Below are 15245 nucleotides of genomic sequence, written 5' to 3'. Positions count from 1 at the left end.
CTCGGTTAGGCGACGGGGGCGTCTGGCGTATATCTGGGATTGGAATAGTCATGACTGCTGTCGTCGTCGAGTCGAGATATCCCGCTCGCTACTCGTCGCTGTCGGGTCTCTCTCTCTTGTCTTCGGGCCGTCGGCTACAACGCCGGCCGGCACCAAGTCCGACACCGAGAAAGACAATGACGTCATGGATTGTTCAGACTATTCGGATAAGCACGCACTGGGTCTCGGCATGTCGCTCGACTCTTGTCGTCGTCTTGCAGCGTCTCACTGTCGACCATTCCAATGCTCTCAATCGCCAGCACATGCACAAAGGCAGCGAGCGACGACGCCGAGATGGCCAGAGATTGCCGTGTGGGTCCGACAGGCCGACTGATCGCCCCGAGTGTGCGTCACTTCCCCACTCCTCGCGCCCCCCACCCACACGCCTCGGCATGCCTTCCTTTGGGCCTCTGCGGCGCCGCGGCGGGCGTCGATGCGCGTCGACTTGACCAACCACTTGCAACCGCGACGAGGGCGAGAAATGACTTTATTCGACTGCCCTGCGCACTGATCGCTATCAATCTTACTTTGCACTACAGGTACTAACTGGTGACAATGAATGGGATACCCCTGCAGAATTGCAGAATGAGGGCAAGGACGAGCGCGAGACGAGCGCGGCTGCCGATCCTGTCGCTCGTCTAATCTTGCATCTCGTCTTCCCTTTTCCCCCCTTGACGTGTCGAAGCAACGCGCAAAACACGATCTACACAACACGCGGCACACACACACCGCAAGTACCGCATGCACACACGCTCGTCGTCTTGGTCACGGTCGCGGCATGGCCCAGCCCATGCCGCCGCCGTCGCGGCGACGAGGGAAGGCAATGACCCACACACGACACACACACGCCACCACACACACTCACTCTCGCTCTCTCTCATCCATCCCCCATCCTCATCCGCCCCACTCGCCTGGCCAGCGACGCACGCTGGGCGCGCCCTCCCACCCCGCCCTTCCGGCCTTGCCCCCAGGCAGTGTCGACTCATCCTGCTGTTGCACTCTTCCTCTCCTTCAACATTCTCTCTCAACCTAGTCGAGGGCACTGAGCTCTCTCTCACTCTCTACCAAGTACGCTCCTCTCACACAGCACACCACTCACCCACGCCCAGCCTCTCGACAGCCTTACAGCAAAAGCTTTCTCCTACAAGCACAAGTGCGTGCCCCTCCCGTTGACACCACTTACACCAGAAACAATGCCCCCCAAGGATCCGGACGAGGGCCGCCCGCCCTCGCCCTCAAAGGACGACGGCTGGGTTGGCGTCACCGAGACGCCCCTCACCGAACTCGCCGAGTCGGTCGTCAACCTCCCCGACGAGGACAAGCGCCGCGTTTCGATCACCGAGTCGACCGCCTCGTCGAGCACGGCACCCACGCGCTCATCGTGGCCATCGCTTCTCCGCGCCTTCGCGCGTAACCGCGCCTCGGCTACCACCGCCGAGCCCGAGTCCATTGACGAGGACGAGCGCGCCCAGTGGGTGTCGGGCACGACCTACGCCACCGGCGACGTCGTATGGGTTGCCGAGCAGCCTTGGCGCTGCGAGACCGACCACCTCAGCGTGGTCAAGGTGCGTATCTCCTGTGTGTGTCGTAACGCTGCTAACACACACAGCCGTCGGGTTCGCGCACTTCGTGGACTCGCCTCGAGTACAAGACCTACACTCAGAAGCACTATCGTTACAGCACGCACGCGCGTCAGGAGTCGTTCGCCGAGGCGACGGCTACGAGCTCCAGCGCTGCCGCGACCCTGGAGGTCGTTGCGGAGGCGGCCGTCACCCAGTCCGAGACCGGCGAGGAATCCACCCATGTCGAGGTTACGGAGGACGCGCCGATCAACACCCGTGACCTGACCACCATTGAGGACACCAACATCGCCTCGAGTGCGGCTCAGGCCGAAGCCTCCGTCGCCACCCAGACCACGGAGGTGACGCTCCACGCCCCCGAGGCTGCCGCCGCGTTGGTTCCCGACGGCGTCACCACCACTGCCTGGCAGAGCCCTCGTGCCTCGCCTGTCGACCTCATGCTCCGCGGCGAGGGCAGTGGCGCTACTGCTGCTTTTGCCGCCGCCGAGGCCACCGCCGAGGTGATTGCCGAGAGCAAGATCGATACTACGGAGTTGACTGAGACCGAGACTGCCGCCCTCGCCACTGTCTCTGGCGCTGAGGACACCGGTTCGGCCGCCATCACAGTCACCGAGACTGTAGGCTTCACCCCTGCCGCTGAGGCGGCTACCGCCATTGTCCTCGAGGGCTCGGTTCATCCTGACGTCGCCTTCGACCACCAAGTCACCACAGCCGACTTCCACACCGCGACTGCCGTTGCCACGGTGGAGGAGCTCGCGGCCCATACCGCGTCATATGCCTCCGCGCTTGTCACTCATTCAGCCACGGAGCATGACACTCACAAGCACGAGGTGCTCGCCTGGCGCGAGATTGGCTCCTCAGACCCCAGCATCACTGTCGACAACGCCGGTCAGACGGCGGAGGCGGGCAGCTTCACCGGCGAGGCCCTCCATACCGAGGTCGCGACGCAAGTCACGGCTTCGTCGACTTCGACCGCCTCGGACAGTCTCGATGGCCACATCCTCGTCGAGCACGACTGTGGCGCTTCGGACAAGCTCACCACTTCGGCCGTCATCGCCACGATGGGCGCCGAGTCCTCGCACACCACGGCGGCTTCGGGCGACGCTACAGCCCACGACGACGAAGGCCAGTGGCAGGTGTACCACCGCCGCCGCGGAAGCTGGCGCAAGGACAAGGCGCCTGCTATCCCCTCGCCCCCTCCCCCGTCATCCTCCAACGACGAGGCTGTGGAGATCAACGACGAGGTGGAGCTCGATGGTGCTGTGGAGCTCCGCGGTACTACCGAGCTCGGCGAGACTGCCGAGCCCATTGTCCCAGCAATCGTGACCGAGGATGCCGAGGAGGACCAGTTCTCATCGACCGCCAGCACCCAGTCGTACGCCGTCGCCGCGTGGACCGAGGAGACTCACTACGCCGCTGGCACTGTCGTCTCATACAACGACAAGATCTACAGCTGTATCACCGACCACACTGGTGATGCGCCGACCGAGTGGGCCAACTGGGCGCTCGTCGAGGACCCGCTCAGCGTCGCGAACTTCAAGCGCCCCCGCCGTCCTGGTCACCACGGCTCTGGCCACGGCAAGAAGCACGGGCAGGGCCACAAGCGCAGCGTGAGCCGCTCGCTCCGCCGCCGCCGTCGCCGTGAGGCGCACAAGGCTGCCCTTGGAAGCGTTGGGAGCCTGTCTTCGGACGACGAGTCGGACATCGAGTCTGACGTTGGCGAGGGTTCTGGCACCGTTCACGCTGCTGGGTCTAACGACGATTCAGCACCTTCGCGTGCCGCTGAGGGCATCTTGGACATCGGCTTCGAGGGTCCCTTGGACATCAGCATCGAGGGCACCGCCGCTCTTGCGGAAGAGTTTGCGACGGCTGCAGTCACGGAACACGCGGTCGCGTCCTCCACATCGGGCGCGGCGACCACATTGCTGGCCCAATCAACTGCCACTCAATCCACCATCGAGGCCACCTCCTCGACCAACATCCAAGGTGCCGCCTATGACGCTACCCAGGCTTCCGACGCCGTCGAGGCGCTCGCACGAAGCCTCCCTGCTAAGAAGTGGGCAATCAACAAGCGGTACACTAAGTATGCCTTCGTGACATTTGCGGGCCAGCTGTGGCTCTGTCTCCAGGAACACGTCTCGCTCCAAGCTCCATCGTCTGGCGAGTACTGGCGCCTGGCCAACGTCAAGAGGGTTGTTCAATTTCGCATGTGGTCCAGTTCAGAGCGGTTTGCGACCGGTGCACTGGTGTTGTACAACGGACTTCTGTACAATGCTCTGCAGGAGAGCGTTGGCCAAGTGCCCGTGTCTGGGTCATACTGGACTCTGTATGAGGTGAGTAAGGGGACTGGGATAGAGCTAACAACCTTAGCAACAGGATGGTACTGCATTGGTTTCCAGGCCTGTCGGGGAGACTACCCGCACCGTCGCCGACGCCTCTGCAACCGTTTCTGTCGAGGCCGCAGCTCAGACGTCCGACACTGTGTCCACGGTCGTCGCCGCTGATACCACCAACCAGACCACCGAGGTCTTCTCGACAACCTCAAGTGGCTTCAACCATAGTGCGGGCAGCACTCCCGAGCGCCCCACAACTACAGCCCCGGTCTCACCGACGACGTCGATCAGGTCAATTTCAACCGTTTCCTGGTCAGCCGGCACGACCTACACTCTTGACCAGGTCATCTGGTACCGCCACGAGTGGTGGCGCTGCATCCAGACACACGAGGCAGTCGACGCGCCGACACAGGGCGAGTACTGGATCCGCGACGTCTCGGCGTCGAGTAGTGCCACGATCCCGCAGGAGGCCGTAATGGAGTCTACCGTCGATGTGTTCGGTTCTCAAGCCTTCGACCACCCGCTCGAGCTGGAGGAGCCTGCGCTCGACGAGGCGCGGGAGTCACTCAGCACCTCGGCGACAGTTGGTGACGAGTTGACGGACGGCGAGGCAACAGTCAATGAGGCCGCCGGACTCAGCCCCGAACTTATCACGATCGCCGCTACGGTCGCCTCTGCAAGTGGCGCTTCTTCGGTGGCATCGTCAACGTTCGAGATCCTCACAACTGAGGACATGCCCTCGGCCGCGAGCCTCAATTCGGCGCAGGTGACTGCGGAGGTAGTCGATGCGGCCACCTTTGCTGCTGAAAACGCTACCGAATCCACGACAGTGGCCACGGAGGCGACTTTGGCGGCTATCCACGCTTCAGAGTCAACCCTCGCCGTCGATCGGGCCGGGTTCACTGCGGCGCATGGGCAGGCTGCCTCGGACCAGCAGGAGACGGCGACTGCCTCCGAGACTTCGCACTCGGCGGCCGAGCCACCTTTGGTGTCAGTTGCTACGTCGGCGACCGACACCACTGTGCAGCTCACCTCCGCTACCGGCACGACTGCGGAGTCCACCTCCGCCTTCAGTGTCGCAACGGAGTCAACTGTTGAGGGTTCGGCGTCAACCTCCGCCGCCTTCGCTGCCGATACTGCTCTGCAGACCCATTCTGCTGTCGAAAACACTACCGACTCGGCTCTTGCGGCCAGCCTGGCAGCAGAGTCGACCATCACCAATGATTCGACCGTCGTCGTTCACAGGACTTTCCAGTCCACCGATGCCATCAGCGAGGCCCAGGGCTCTCGTGTCATCGACAACACCGCGCGTTCCGTCGATTCCTCGACAACCTTTTCCTCTGGCCTGGCGAGCTCAGTCCACCACACTGTCGCCATCGGTTCGGAGACTCGCGGCCTTGCATCGACTGTGGAGACCTTCGACGTCTCGGAGGCGCCCGCTTCGGCGTCATTCGTCTCGAGTATCTCCGTAACCCAGTCGACTGAGGCTACGGAATCGACTGCCACTGTCTCCGAGAGCACGGCCGTCCACATCACCGACGACGCCATCCGTGACGTCTCTACGACCACTGCGCCCGATGGTGAAGCTGTCCACGTCCTGTCGGGGACGCTTGACATCGAGTCAACTATCGAAGCTTCAGAGGAAGGTGAACACACGGCTTTGGCCGCCTCGGTGACCGCTGCCCTCATTGTCGCCGCCGGTACGGTCGTTACCCAGCCGACTCCCATCGTCGACCTCACTGTGCAGTCCACCGCTTCCGCCTCTGCGGAGACTGTGGAGTCGATCGAAGCTGTGTACAAGACTACCGAGCCGGCTGCAGCTGTGGACCAGACTACCGAACCAACTGTGGCTACGGACAAGACAATCGAGTCGACTGTCGCGATCGAACAGGGTGCAGAGTCGCTTCTTGCCATTGAGGAGATCGCAGAGTCAACCACCGCCGATGTCTCTGAAGCGGAACGGGTCCCCATCAGTGACACCGACGCCACTGGCACCACTGGTCTCTCGGCACTCTCCCAAGACGCTACGGGTCAGGTCGAAGCTACTGACGATGTCGACGTTCACGCCGTCTCGCAGGCACACAGCCATGAAGACGCTTTCGAGACGTCTTCAACCGTTGGCCGCACCAATGTTGAGGGGGAACTCGCTCTGACCTCGGAGGCCGCTGCAACTGCCACCAACACCAGGTCCGCGACGGCTGACACCTCATCGTTTGCCTTTGCGATGTCATCCCCCGCCGCAGCCGAAGCCTTTGCTGCGCAGTGGGTCGCTGAGGTCCAGGCCCAACAGTCTGGAATCGAAGCCACCTCCGTTAAGAACGCTGCTGTCGCCTCCAGGGCGGAGCAAGTGACTGCGCAAGCAGACATGGACGCCTTCCTCATGGCCTGGGAGTCATCAGCCTTTGGTGTCGGTGCAGCCCCCGACTGGTCCTCAACTGTCTTCTACACCACCGGGGCGATTGTCTCCTACGGAGGCCAGTTATGGCGGTGCACCAAGGCGTCGGTCGAGGTTGCCCCTGGTGAGGGCGGATTCTGGGATCGACTTGGCACTCGGGCGAAGGAGACAACTCGTGAAGCGACCCGCGAGACCGACACGGTGACGCGCGTCGATGACCGTGCCAACCTCGCCAAGGTCAGCGCCGCATTCGAGGAGTGGTACCGTGACTCCTCCGAGTCCAGGTTTGTCGCTGGAACTCAAGACAACGTCGGCACCTTCGACCAGATCGCTGAGTCTTCTTATGCTTCCATCACCGTTGTGTCCGAATGGTCCAGCTTCATTGCCTACGCCGCCAACACGGTCGTCTCGTTCGAGGGGTCGTACTGGCGTAGCCTGGAGACGTCGGTCGCGGGCATGACGCCCGCCGAAGGCAGCCTCTGGGTGAAGGTCGAGCTCAAGGTGCACCCGGTCACGACGTTCGAGCAGCACGCCGAGTGGGAATCGAACGTCCAGTACATGGCGGGGACCATTCTCTGGCACAATGGCGAAGCCCTCTCGGCCACGACGACGCATATCTCCAGCCAGGAGGTGAGTCCTTCCCCCAAAACCTGCTAACCAGCAGTTTGCGTCCGACGAGTGGGTCTGGGAAGACGCGGTCGAGGTTCTCGTGGCCACCAAGTCGGACGTGCGCACCATGAGCCGTCGCACCTCCATTGCCGGCGACAGCCCCGTCAGGCCCGACTTTGGGCGCTCTGAGGCGCAGTTCGCGCCGTACTCCCCTCCACCGAGTGCTGGGCGTTTCGTTCCCGGCACCTGGCCTTCCCCGCCGCGCCCGCTCACGGCGATTGAGCACCGTTCGCCTGTTCGCTCCGAGCACCGGGCCTCCCGGAGGATCAGAGCATCTCCCCCCGACAGCCCCATCCTGAGCCCCACCCGTGGGGGTTCGTCGCCGCCACCGCTGGAGCGCCTCCCCAGCCAGTCGTCCGAGCGCGCACTGCCCGGGCACTTCCCTCTGTCGAGCCGCTTCATGCCGGCTTATCCCTCGCCCAATTCGTCGCGTCCCCGGGGTTTCGGAGAGGTGCTGTCTGCCTCCGTCGCCGAGGGTGACTCTCGGGTCCCTCCGCCGACGAGTTTCACCTGCTGCCGACCCGTTCGGCAGCCCTCCAAGCTTGGGTGCTCCTCTCAAGCTTGGCGGTGAGGTTGTCAACAACCCCCTCCGCACTCCTCCCGGCAAGGCCACCAAGCTCGCCGGCGGTCCCGGAATCTCCTCCACCCACTCGGAGTCGCATGTCGAGCTCCACGTTGCCAGTGGGCCTGGAGGATCGGCTCGCCCTGCGTCTGTTTACATGCCCGGCCACTTCTCCACCGGTCCCAGCCACTCCACGGTCATCTCTGCACCAGGAGTATACGACATCGTCACCCCCACTGCCACTGCTTCGACCGAGATTGAGGAGAACCAGGCTGTGTCGTCAACGACTGTGTCCAAAACAGTTGTGAGCACCGAGAGCAGTGTGGGCGCGGGCACTGCCGACAACACCGACCCTCAGACCAACGTTGCTTCGACGAGCTCTGGAGTCAAGGGAATCAGCTTGGCTGCCGCCGCCAGGATCACCGCGGCCGCCTCCAAGGCTGCTCGGCACGCGCGCGTGACGACATTTGAAGAGAAGGCCGTCTGGTCGGCCGACACGCTGTACGACGTCGACACGGTAGTTTGGCACGGCGGCGCGGCCTGGAAGTGTATCGCTGAGCACAAGGCCGTCGTTTCGCCTTCGACGGATCTGCACTGGGTCAAGGTGGACGTCGGCATCTTCAAGCCGCCTCCTTGCCCGCCCGGTTGCAAGATTGACCATGCGCACACTGCAGCCTCGCCAATCGTGTCAACGGCCAAGTCTATCAGCCACACGGCCACTGCGACAGCCTCTGTTGAGACCTCGGCGGCTACGACTTCCAGCACCGAGGTCACAACGACCACCGCCTCTATCAGCCGTACCACCGCCGAGCCTCAAGTGGCGCATACCGCGTCTTCGGCTCTGGCTACCGAGACCGCCGAGACCCTTCAGATCGAGATCGAGTATCAGCCGGTCACGGTCGCCGACGACCATGTCCTCTGGGTGTACGGCCGCTCCTACGCCGAGGACACTGTGGTGTGGTACGACGGTGTCGCATGGAAGTCGGCCTTTACCCACACGTCCGTCGAGACGCCGTCGACGCTGAACACTCATTGGGCTCGCGTTGAAGATGATGCGGAGACGAGCACGCCAGCCGCGGCCATGTACTCGAATGACGCCGCTACTGCGGTGGCAGCCATTCGCGACTCGGCTGCTCGCAAGCTCGAATCTGACCACGACCTCCTTGTGGAGGAGTACACCACCAGACGCTTCCTCCCGCCCCCTGGTCCACCGCCGGCAAACCTCGCTGCGTAGGGCTCTGCTCCCAACCTGGAGACAGTGGTGAGTTGCCCGATGACAATTGCCCGTTGCTGACAGGTCCAGAAGGAACAGCCGTCTACCCCGGTCACCACTGAGAAGCTTGGCGCCATGACCAGGTCACTTTCCCTCACCAGTGCGGAGCCGTCCTCCACCAGGTTCAACTCGGCGGCGCGCTCAGTGTCCGACTCGATCCGCCAGGTCAACGCCCCGGCCAGCGTCTACGGCCGCATCTTCTCGTTCACTTCGCGTGACACGATCGCCGACGTTGCGACGAGCGAAGCCACGCGCACTGACAGCGTGGACACGCCCACCGTGTCCCCCACTACGCACGCGTCCGGCGTTGAGACAGCCAACACTGCCCAGGCGCGTGTCGCCATGATCCAGGAGCACGCATCGTGGTCCATCAACACCGTCTACGCCTCTGAGACGGTTGTCTGGTACGACGGCGTCGCTTGGAGCTGCATCAAGGCGCACACCTCGACGGCTCCTCCCTCCGAAGGCGAGTTCTGGTCGGTCTACCGCGAGTACCTCGGCCCTGATGAGGAGAGCACGATCAAGCGTACCCGCACGGGCAGTGCTACGGCCGGCATCCACAAGAGGTCCGAGTGAAGCGCGAGCCGTGACTTCAACAACGACAGTGAGACGGTTGTCGCGGAAGTCAAGAACGACAAGGTCGCCGACATGGCTACTCAGACTGCTTCCCGCGGTGCTAGGGCCTTGCGCGCGACCTCCGCCACGACGGCGCACATCGCGACTGCTACCACTGCGGTTGCGGAGGCATCAGCGGCAATGGCAATCTCCGCCTCTCAATCGTCAGCCGGCCACAGCACACAGACTTCGCTCACTCAAGTTGTCGCTACTGAACGCCCCAAGAGTATCAGGAACCGCCTTGATTGGAGGCGCAATACCTATTACGAGCGCGACACGACCGTGTACTACCGCGACCTCGCCTTCGTGTGTCGTTTCGGCCACCAGTCTGTCGACCCCCCAACCCCCGGCGAGCTTTGGAGACTCTGGGTCCGCCCCAGCTTGAGCATGCCCGACCCCGTGATCGTGACCTATGAGCCTGTCTCCAAGAAGGACGACTTCGTCGAGTGGAAGACAGGAGTTCACTACCTCAACGATACGGTTGTCTGGTTCCACGGCCAACCGTGGGTCTGTCTTGTGGGACACCAGTCAGCCCATGCCCCCAGCGCCTGTGACCTTTGGGCTGTGTGGGCTCGTTCTCCCAAGACGCCACCTCGCTCTCGGCGCAGCACCCCAAACTCCATCGACTCGAAGAGCTCCCGTCGCAAGTCGTATGCCGAGCAGCGCTCGCCCGACGGGCCGAGCTTCAGCCCGCGCCATACCCCTTCCCCCTTCTCGCCCGAAACGCGCTCTCTCGCTGGCGCTGACGACACCTACGACGACGCGCCCAACGCCTTCTCTTACTCGTTCCCGCGCTACCCCGAGAATGTCGACTACGCCGCTCTGACCACCATCGACGAGCACGCCGCGTTCACCAACTTCACCGGCTACATCCACAACACGGTCGTCTGGCAGAGCGGAATCGCCTGGAAGTGCCTCGAGTCGCATGTCGCCCGCGAGGCGCCGCGCGAGGGTCGCTTCTGGACCCGTGTCGGCTCGGACCACACTCAGGAACCCAGCCTGCCTTCGCTGTACGGTGTCACACTCCCCGGTTTCCACGGCCATCAGGATGGGCGCGTCATCCACGTGTACCACCACTTCATTCCGGCTCCGGCTCCCGGCTTCACGCACCCCACCGCCAGTGCCGATGCCCACAGTACCGTCATTGCCTGGGAGGGCATCACCACGGTCGAAAGCGAGACGCAGTGGAAGTTGAACGCGTCGTATCAGGTCGACTCAGTCGTGTGGTACCTTGGCGAGGCGTGGAAGTATGTCGCGGCCCACACGTCTGCAGCGCCGCCGTACACGGGGGCGTACTGGGTCAAGATTGAGGTGAAGGGAAAGGCCAAGGGAAAGGCCAAGGAGGAGGGGTGCAGGTGCGGCTGTGGTCTGCCCGACGCTGCGAGCGCGTATCGATGGTGAGTGAGCGCGCCGGAGCACGCCGGTGGGGCATTGCTGACGTCGCAGAGCAGTGAAAGAGAAGGCAAGCAGAAGAAGCGCAGAAGAGAGTGCGAGTCATAGGACGTAGTGCATCACCCTGTTTGAATGCACGCTTGACGTCGCCCGGCCGAGCGGAGTAGCCGACTGGCGGACACTGACTCGTCGAGTCGAGGTGGGTCGCGGCGTCGCCGGTCACAGCGTCGGCGCGTCGGCACTGTTGTGCATGCGGGCTGGTGCGGGCCCCCACGTCTCGTTCGGGTGATGTGGTGACTTTATGACGAGTGTGCGTGTGCTTTGAGGCCTGAGCGTCGGGCGGGCGGGCGGGCGGGTCGGAGGGGAAGGGAGAGGAGAGGGGAGTGAAACGTCAGCCAGAGCGTGGTGTGGTCGACTGCGGATCTGTGGCTCTGTATGCACGCCGCGACAGCGTCGAGCAAGCCAAGATGCGGCGCACTGTGGCGTCGGGGGCTGCGAGCTGCCCAGCGACGCGCCGTGGGCTCCCCCTCAACCTCGCCACTCGAGTCACCCTTCTGCCTGCTCCCCTCGAGCTCCCGCCACCGGCCCGCACAGACGTGCTGACTGGACCAGCAGGACCTGTGGGGTCACACACGGCCGGCACAACGACGAGTAGGATACCTCCAGCCCCGGGCTCGAGCGCTGCGCGATTTGTGGGCAGCCAGCACCGCTTTAAATCGCAGCGCGCCGCATCCTGGTCTTCTAGACACGATGCCTCGCTCCCCCGGTGCTCCGCCGCCTGCGTCCCCGCGCGCCGGCGTCACCAAGCTGGCCACGGCGCCGCCGAGCCCTCGCCGCTCCGCCCCGCCCTCGCCCCACCGCTCGAGCCCGCCCTCACCGACGATCGCGGCGCCGACCCCCCGCCGAGGCTCGGCGTCCTCCATCCTCCTCCCCTCTGGGCTGGGCCTGACCCCCCTCGACACGAGCGACGAGGACACCCCGGCGCTGCGCTTCGCGCCCGAGCCCGTCCGCCTCGTCTCGGCACAGCACCCGCCCGCGCGCCGCGTCAAGACCCCCATCCCGCCCAAGCTCAAGCAGGCGCGCGCCACCACCGCGGCGGACAAGGCAAAATGGGAGTTCCATGTCGTCTACAAGGCCGGCACAGTCGTCTGGCACAGCGGGCGCGCGTGGCGCGTCCGGGAGGAGCACACGAGCCACGATGTGAGTTGCTGCTTTGGGGCTCGCTGACGCCAGCCGCCGGCCGAGGGCGCGCTGTGGACTAGAGATTCGAGGCGGTGAGCGCTGCGGGCGGCGCTGTGCTGGATGAAGATGTGCATTTGGAGGTGTGGCCGACGGTCGCTCGGATGTTTGCGGCGTATGCCGAAGTCTGGACCACCCTACAACAGTGGTCCGAAACCTCCGCGCGTCCGACAACCCGCCGGCGGTCATCCCCGTCGCTGACCTGACCCTCGTAGTGCACCCATGTGCCCGAGGCCACAGCTAATCGCCCCGGGCCGTTGTCGCCGCCGGCAGTGACTGACCCCAGACGGGGCCGGGGTCGGACGTTTGGCGCGCCGCCGCCCCACGGGCCCTCGTGTGCTGACCTGCCCCAGCCCCGCTTGTGGCGGCGTGTATAAGAGCGCGCGCGACTGACACCTAGAGCTAGATCCAGAGCCAGCCAGAGCCCACTTACCCCTCACCATGGCTGACGACAAGGACACCAAGCTCCACACCGAGTACGCCGCGGCGCACGCCTCGCGCCTCGCGAGCGCGACCCGCCCCGCGGCCGTCAGCGTCGTGGTCAACCCGCTCCAGGTAGCTTCATCCCTAGGGGCTTGCTGACGCCAGAAACGCACGCATGCCGAGCTCGTCTCCGAAGTGACCGAGTTCTGCACCCCCCAGCTCTCGGGCCACATCGACACGTTCATCAAGGCCGCGCTCGTCGCGCGCAGCCCGGACGCTTACGCTTCCATCCCCGAGCTCTCCTCCGCCGACGTCGCGGCGCTCGACTATGAGCGCGAGCACAAGTGGGCCGGCACCTGGACACTCTACTACGCCATGGGGATCTGCGCGCTCGGCGCCGCGACGCAGGGCTGGGACCAGACGGGGAGCAACGGCGCCAACCTGTCCTTTCCCCAGGAGTTTGGCATCCACGCGGAGTACGGCCAGCCCGGGGGCAGGCGCGACGAGTGGATCGTAGGGCTCATCAACTCGGCGCCGTACCTCGCCGCGGCGGTCATGTGCGTGGCGTTGAAAGCCGACTCCAAGGCGGGGGGGCGGGGCTAACCCCACAGCGGCTGCTGGCTGTCCGACCCGCTCAACAGCGTGCTCGGGCGCCGCGGCGAGACGTTCCTCACCGCGCTGTGCCTCATCGCCACGCCCATCGCCTCGGGCTTTGCGAAGAACTGGCAGACGCTCTTCGCCGTCCGCCTCGTCATGGGCATCGGCGTCGGCGCAAAGGCCGCCACCGTGCCCATCTACGCCGCCGAGCTCTCCCCCGCCCGCATCCGCGGCGCGCTCACCATGGGCTGGCAGCTCTGGGTATGCTTTGGTATCTTCCTTGGATTCGCCGCGAATGTCGTCGTGAAGGATGTTGGTCGCATCGCCTGGCGCCTGCAGCTGAGCAGTGCCTTCATCCCAGCTCTGCCGTAAGTACCTCGCCTCACATGGGCTACCGCCGCCGCTCACCCCCAGCCTCGCCCTCGGCATCTTCTTCGCGCCCGAGTCGCCCCGCTGGCTCATGAAGAAGGGCCGCAAGGCCGACGCCTATGCAGCCTTCAACCGCCTCCGCCTCCACCCCGTCATCGCCGCACGCGACCTTTACTACTCGTACGTCCTGTACGAGGAGGAGCGCGCCCAGGCCCGCGGCGCGAGCTATCTCTCGCGCCTGGCCGACTGCTTCCGCATCCCCCGCATCCGCCGGGCCAACCTCGCGGCGTCGACCGTCATGCTCGCCCAGCAGATGTGCGGCATCAACAGTGGGTCCGAGTGGTGGCCGCAGCTCACGCCACAGTCATCTCGTTCTACTCGTCAACCGTGTTCGCTATGGGAGGGTTCTCGGCCTCGCAGGCGCTGTACGCGTCGCTCGGGTTCGGCGCCACCAACTTCCTCTTCGCCATCCCGGCCGTCTTCGCGATCGACACGTTCGGGCGCCGGGCCCTGCTCCTCTCCGTAAGCGCGCCGACTGGCGGCACTGACCCAAGACCTTTCCGTTCATGGCCCTCTTCCTCCTCGCCACAGGCCTCGCATTCCTCATGCACGACCCGCAGAAGCGGACCGGCCTCGCGGCGGCGTAAGCCCCTGGCCCGGAGCCCCGCTCACCCCCCCCCCAGCTTCATCTACATCTTCACAATGTTCTACTCGGTCGGCGAGGGGCCCGTGGCCTTCATGTACAGCGCCGAGGTGTTCCCCACGATCCAGCGCGAGCAGGGCATGGCGTGGGCCGTGTGCGTCAACAACTTCTTCGCCGCCGTCCTCGGCATGACCTTTCCCAGCATGGTCCGGGCTTTCGGCATCACCGGGTCGTGTAAGCCGCCGTGACGCCGGGCGGCACGCTGACACAGCAGTCTGCTTCTACGCGGGCCTCAACGTCGTCGCGTTCGTGTGGATCTTTCTCTGGATCCCCGAGACAAAGGCCTTGACGCTCGAGGAGATTGACGGTGCGTCGGCCCGAGAGCCGCCCCCGGCTGACCCCAGACGTCTTCTCGATCCCAACGAAAACGTTCATCACGTACGAGACGACCGTGTGGCTACCCCATTTCCTCAGGCGCTACGTCCTGCGCCAGAACGTGCCCGACATCGTGCCGTTACTGGACAAGGCGCGTATCGTCGACGACGACGCGGACGAGGGGAGCAAGGCGTAGACGACGCGGGCGACCGCGGCAAGGCGTAGCTAGGAACGGGGGTACGCAAGAACCCACAGAACTGGGACGGTGAATGCAGGCGGGGGCCGCGAGGCCGTCGGGCTGCCTGTTCGCCAGGTACTGCGCTAGTTGTTGTGGCTGGTGTCGGCAGTGCCGACGGTCATGAGAGACGCAGGAATGAGATCCAGCCTCCGTTCTGTGGCCGTTCGGCGGTGGCAGCAATCACCGGGCCCCCTGACCACTTGTTCTTGGCATTCTGACACCATGTGGACGGCCTCGACGTCGCCAGGATCTGAAACGCCTGACTGCGCTGCACACACAGTCTTGGCAGAAACGTGGGCCATGCACGCCTGTGGGGGTTCCCCTGAAAAGCTCATTCACATGCCGCTGGACGACCGGGAACAGTCCCGAGGCGCGACTAACTTTGCGCACGTGTGTGTGCGGTGGGCGAGGCGGGGGTGCTGCCGGTGCTGCCCATCGCTGCATAAGCTAACTCGGTTAGGGTTGAGATTACGTCGCTGGCTAGCGCCAAGACAAGCGAAGGG

At 64.5% G+C, this 15245-nt stretch overlaps 4 protein-coding genes across 4 annotated transcripts; all 4 read left to right on the top strand.

Moving 5' to 3' along the window:
* Window positions 1-1232: 1232 nt before the first annotated feature.
* Q8F55_007238 (uncharacterized protein) lies at window positions 1233-9427 on the top strand (the record flags this gene model as incomplete). Its single annotated transcript, XM_069355676.1, has 7 exons — window positions 1233-1604; window positions 1649-3952; window positions 3990-6977; window positions 7012-7442; window positions 7549-8743; window positions 8813-8839; window positions 8882-9427. 7 exons carry the CDS (start codon window positions 1233-1235, stop codon window positions 9425-9427), a joined length of 7863 nt encoding a protein of 2620 aa, XP_069207747.1.
* A 180-nt stretch (window positions 9428-9607) lies between these two features.
* Q8F55_007237 (uncharacterized protein) lies at window positions 9608-10867 on the top strand (the record flags this gene model as incomplete). The annotated part of the gene is made up of 2 exons (XM_069355675.1): window positions 9608-9969; window positions 10075-10867. 2 exons carry the CDS (start codon window positions 9608-9610, stop codon window positions 10865-10867), a joined length of 1155 nt encoding a protein of 384 aa, XP_069207746.1.
* Window positions 10868-11608: 741 nt separating this feature from the next.
* Window positions 11609-12136, top strand: Q8F55_007236 (uncharacterized protein; the record flags this gene model as incomplete). The annotated part of the gene is made up of 2 exons (XM_069355674.1): window positions 11609-12058; window positions 12092-12136. 2 exons carry the CDS (start codon window positions 11609-11611, stop codon window positions 12134-12136), a joined length of 495 nt encoding a protein of 164 aa, XP_069207745.1.
* A 402-nt stretch (window positions 12137-12538) lies between these two features.
* Window positions 12539-14700, top strand: Q8F55_007235 (uncharacterized protein; the record flags this gene model as incomplete). The annotated part of the gene is made up of 9 exons (XM_069355673.1): window positions 12539-12652; window positions 12686-13077; window positions 13132-13485; window positions 13532-13815; window positions 13851-14008; window positions 14041-14129; window positions 14170-14363; window positions 14404-14496; window positions 14534-14700. The coding sequence occupies 9 exons, from the start codon at window positions 12539-12541 to the stop codon at window positions 14698-14700; spliced, it is 1845 nt and encodes a 614-aa protein (XP_069207744.1).
* Window positions 14701-15245: the final 545 nt, after the last annotated feature.

This window comes from Vanrija albida (assembly GCF_041260175.1).
Source record: "Vanrija albida strain AlHP1 chromosome Unknown contig_5, whole genome shotgun sequence".
Classification (NCBI taxonomy): domain Eukaryota; kingdom Fungi; phylum Basidiomycota; class Tremellomycetes; order Trichosporonales; family Trichosporonaceae; genus Vanrija; species Vanrija albida.
Note: the sequence above shows the minus strand (reverse complement) of the source record. Positions and strands in the feature narration are given on the sequence as shown.